General features: G+C 60.1%; 1 protein-coding gene across 1 annotated transcript in view; it reads left to right on the top strand.

Moving 5' to 3' along the window:
- LOC103811870 (lysyl oxidase homolog 3-like) overlaps positions 1 to 4,795 on the top strand; it is a gene marked incomplete at both ends in the record, with an annotated part of 6,556 nt that extends 1,761 nt beyond the window's left edge. The window contains 7 exon segments of the mRNA XM_009084869.1: positions 231 to 284; positions 2,119 to 2,252; positions 2,395 to 2,454; positions 2,709 to 2,928; positions 3,203 to 3,383; positions 3,678 to 3,832; positions 4,622 to 4,795. Coding sequence (XP_009083117.1) covers positions 231 to 284; positions 2,119 to 2,252; positions 2,395 to 2,454; positions 2,709 to 2,928; positions 3,203 to 3,383; positions 3,678 to 3,832; positions 4,622 to 4,795 — 978 coding nt within the window.
- Positions 4,796 to 4,805: the final 10 nt, after the last annotated feature.

The raw sequence follows: 4,805 nt of genomic DNA, 5'->3' as shown, positions 1-4,805 counted from the left end.
TACTGCAGAGGCTGCTCCAAGAGGGGAGCTTTCACTCCCTGGCAGTGCTGCAACACCATTTCCCTCTGACATCAGTGCAGGGGTCCCTGTCCCAAGGAGGGGTTTGCAGCTGAGCCATTAGCAGCACCACGGCCTGAGCAGGGGGCATGGGCAGGCTGCCACAGCAATGCCCAGTGCAGTGCTTGGCACTTTATGCACCCTGACCAGGCAGCACTGGTGTTGCTCCGCAGGCGGCTGAAGCAAGCGGCCAGGATGAAGGGCCGGAGCCTGAGGTCAGGCAGCAGGTAAGGGGCCAGGGCGCCCCATCTGCTGAGCCATGGCAGAGCTGGGCTGTCCAGCCCCATCAGTCTCTGCCGTCAGAATGGATCCTGGCAAAAATGGATCCAGATGGAGCAGACTGAGAGCCTGGGCTGTGCCGGCACAGGAGGACAAATCCCACCCCAAGGGACCTGCCTATGCATCCTGGAGTTCCCCATCCCCCATTAGAGATGATCTCTCTCCTAGGCCAACTGTGCCCCAGACAGAGCAGGCCCCATCCAGCACACCAGGCAGGAGTCCTGGCAGAGGGTAGTCAGGATGTCCTGGGAGGGGTGAAGAGGGCTGCAGCATTCTGTGCTGTAGCCCAATGGGGAGCAGGAGGCCTCGGAGCAGAGCCATCTCTCCTGGAAGATTGGGAGGAAGGGCTGTGGAAATGGGCTGCTTTCTGCAGAAAGCAGCAGTAGGGAAGCTGGAAAGGCTGTACACCCCTCCATTCCCAGCAGAGTGGGCTGGTGTGGGCACCAGAGCCCTTGCTTGGCAGTGCTGGGCACCAGTGTGATGGGCACAGCAGTGCCAGCAGTGCTGGGCACCAGCGTGATGGGCACAGCATGGCAGGTCCGGTCCCGAGTGCCACATCTGCTCGGGATCTCTTGTATACTCTGCACATTTGCTCTTGTTGCCTTTCTGCCAGAGCCAGGGGATGGTCTGGCTGCTTTTTCCCTCCATCCCTGAACCCTGCTGCTGGATTTTGCTCCTGAAAGCCACGCGCTGCTTTGCAGGGGCTGATTAATTTGGGGCTGTGCAGCTTCACTCATATGTGGGGCACAGGCTAATCCAGGCTGGAAGAGACCTTTGGGAGTCCTGGTCCAACTCCCCATGTAGAACAGGGCCAGCAGTAGTTCAGCCCAGGACCTCAGCCACTTGGCTTTTGAAACCTTTCAAGGATGGAGAACCTTCATCCCCATAGCCTCTGCTCCAATGTGGAACAGCCCTGACGGGGAAAAGGTTTTCCTTACCCCTGAGCCTGAACCTTGTGTTGCCAGTCACACCTGTTTTCTCTTGTGCTTTTCCCTCTGTGCTGGAAGAAACACACTCCAGCTCTTGGCAGCCCCTCACAGGGTGGAGTTTGGCTGCTGTTGAGCTGACCCAACTCAGCCCCAGATGAACAGTCCCACACACTCCCTCTCCTCCCGCCCCACTGTCCTGCTGCTCTCCCTGGGGTTCATGCCACATACATGACATCTTATTGTCCTGGGGACCCAAAACCAGGTGCAGGATCCAAATATGGTTTCCTGAGTATGAATGGGCACAGATTTCTTCCAGCCACCTGAACCCTGGTTCCTGGCAGCCCCATGCTGCATCCTGGGGCTTGCTGGGCTGTGTGGGCTGATACCAACTCATCAACTCAGGCTTGGTTTTGCCTGATCCATGGGCATGTCAGTCCCTTTTCCTGCTTTGGGCCACTCTGCTCTTCACTCCTTGTGGGCTCTAGGGTTTTGGCTCTGCTTAGCATCTTCCTTTCTGAGGGGAGCAAAACATTTGAGGATGTTGGGACTGCACCAACAGCATGTGTGTGCTGGCCCTGTGCAGCCTCCTCTTCCCCGCACTGCTCAGCCTGTGCCCAGGCAGCTGCTCTCACTGGCAGCGTGTCCTTGCCAGCCTGCAGCGAGTCCCACTGTGCCCCAGGGCAAGTACCCACTGCTTGCGCCACTCACTTGGTGCTGCTTGCCAAGCATCCTGCTCTCTGGGGCATGGCACGGTGACAGTGTCTGGTGTCTGGATGAGCACATGGTCACCTCCTTCTCACACCTGACAGATCAGATTGTGGCCACTGGTGTTTGATCTTTTGCTGTGTGACAGGGCATTGTGGGATGTGGCTGCATCCAGCACGGTTTCCTGGTGGAATGTGTGCAGGAAGCTGCATCATTGCTGTGGAGAGCAGCTGTGTCCGTGGTGATGGCAGATGATGCTGTTGTACTCATGTGTGACACAAAGTGTGTGTGCATGAGTCTTCCTGGAGGCCAGGGTGCCCAGTTCAGCCTTCAGTGAAGCCAGGAAGGCTGTGCTCCCCGTGTCACTGCTGCCGGCAGAGGTGACAGCCTGACGGCTCCATGACGGTTGTTTTCTGTTTTCCAGGCTGGTCTCCAAATCTCAGCCTAAACAAAAGCGCAGGGAGGACGTAGGGCCCAAGAAGAGGTAAATGGCTCCAGTGGAGAGCCTGAGAGCCAGGAGCCCCACACAGTCCCATCGGAGCCATGCATGTCCCTGTGCTGCTGGGGATATGGGACAGGAAGCTGGCAAGGGGTGGGCACCTGACAGGCACCATGTGTCACCCTGGGGACAGGACAAGGGGCACAGCCAGCACGGGCAGACACAGGCAGGGTGGCTGGCAACACCTCTGCTCCCACTAGCCACACTGGCAGTGGCTCAGGGCTCCTCTCTCCTTGCAGGCTCTTCACGGAGCGTCAGCAGCTCAACTACCGCCTGCACTCGGTGTCCTGCACGGGGACAGAGGTGCACCTCTCCATGTGTGCCTTTGAGTTCTACCGGGGCAACACCTCAGCTGCCTGTGGGGCTGGCATGCCTGCCGTGGTCAGCTGCGTGCCTGGGCCCCTCTTCACCACCGGCAGTGCCCACAAGAAGAAACAGCGGCAGCAGCAGCAAGGCCAGGTGAGCCCCATGGGGAGGGGGACAATTCCTGCAGCAGCCCAGAGCCGACACTGCCCCGCAGCTGGGCTCTGTCCCCCGGGCTGCACCCTGGAGTGGGTGTGTGGGTCCCTGGGTGAGCAGTTCTGGAGCAGGAGGTTGGGATGGTGTCCTGTCCCTCCTGTCCCTGCGTATCCCAGGAGTCACGGCCAGCACTGTGCTGTGCCATGCTGTGCTATGCCGTGCTGCACTGTGCCATCAGCACCGTGCCAATCCACCCTCTCTCTGCTCCCCCCAGCCCCGGATCCGGCTGAAGGGTGGCGCGAAGGTCGGCGAGGGCCGCGTCGAGGTGCTCAAGAGCAGCGAGTGGGGTACAATCTGTGACGACCGCTGGAACCTGCTGTCGGCCAGCGTGGTGTGCCGCGAGCTGGGCTTCGGCAGCGCCAAGGAGGCTCTTACTGGGGCACGCATGGGCCAAGGTGAGGGTGCTAGGGCGGAGAGGCCAGGCATGCCCTCCTGGGGCTGCAGAGAGGGCACTTGTCCAGGCTCTGCTGGGCTGGGGGAGCTATAGCTGGGCTTGTCCCATGGGCCCTGCATATGGAGCATCCTGAGGGGACCACTGCCACTGGACCACAGTGCTCTGGGCAGCAGCTGTGGAGGCTTGAATGCGCCAATTCCCGTGGGCCTGCCAAGGAGCAAGGGCAGGCATGGGGACAGGGTGGCCCTTGCCATCCCTTTGTCATGTGGCCCTGAGTCCTGCTGTCCCCTGGCAGGAACGGGGCCCATCCATCTGAATGAGGTGCAGTGCCGGGGCACCGAGAAGTCCCTCTGGAGCTGTCCCTTCAGGAACATCACACAGGAGGACTGCAAGCACACGGAGGACGCGGCTGTGCGCTGCAACATCCCCTACATGGGCTACGAGAACCTGGTGCGACCCGCGGGGGGCTGCCAGTTCTGCAGGGCTTGGAGCAGTGTGCCGGGGAAGGCTCATGGGACCCTCAGTGCAGGGACCCCTCATCTCTCCTCCTCTGCACTACACACATTTCCCCCTGCTCTGAGGCTAGGGCTGCCCTAGGGGCTCAGGGATTTTGTGGGTGGGAGTCCTAGCCAGCTCTGTGAGGACGAGGGTGGAGGGGAGGGCATGGGGGTCTCTGGGCACTCTGTGGTGCCCCTCTGTGAGGGGTGGTGTGGGGTAGCTGCTCCCTGCTGCTCTCCCTGCTGCCAGCTTGTGCCTGCTCCCCATCAGAATCACCAGAAAAAAAATCACTGTGAGCCAACCCGGAGAGATTTTTTGAACTGTGATGAAAGGAGCAAACGGAGCCACCTGTTCCTGGCCCTGGCCCATCCTTTCATCCACTTTGAGCTTTTTAACGATTTTTAACCCTCTCATACCTGTCATTTCTGAAATGATGCCATTTCAAAATGAACTGTTTTCCCTGCTTTGGTGAGACAATTCCCAAACACACAAGCAATTTCTTGTCCCCAAATCTGCCAGTTTTGATGAGCTCCCTGCTGACCAAAGCTGTGCCTGGCTCTGCTTAGTTCCTGCCTGCCCCTTCCCCACGTGCCCGAAGGGCCTGGTCCAGGGCCCATCAAGTGCTGCAGCACAGCCCTGGCTGCACCAGGCAGGGGACTGGACATGGTCCTGCAGGATTCAGCCCCACAGCAGGAGCATCACTTGTGATGGCAATGATGCTGCCACTGCCTTTCTCCGCAGATTCGGCTGAGCGGGGGCCGAAGCCGCTTCGAGGGGCGGGTCGAGGTGGCGGTGGGGGCTGGTGATGGGGACCAGCCCCGCTGGGGTCTGGTCTGCGGCGAAGGCTGGGGGACACTGGAGGCGATGGTGGCCTGTCGCCAGCTGGGTCTGGGATTCGCTAACCACGGCTTACAAGTAGGTGCCA

Source organism: Acanthisitta chloris, unplaced genomic scaffold, assembly GCF_000695815.1.
Source record: "Acanthisitta chloris isolate BGI_N310 unplaced genomic scaffold, ASM69581v1 scaffold16351, whole genome shotgun sequence".
Taxonomy (NCBI): domain Eukaryota; kingdom Metazoa; phylum Chordata; class Aves; order Passeriformes; family Acanthisittidae; genus Acanthisitta; species Acanthisitta chloris.
This window is presented reverse-complemented; position numbering and strand designations above follow the sequence as displayed.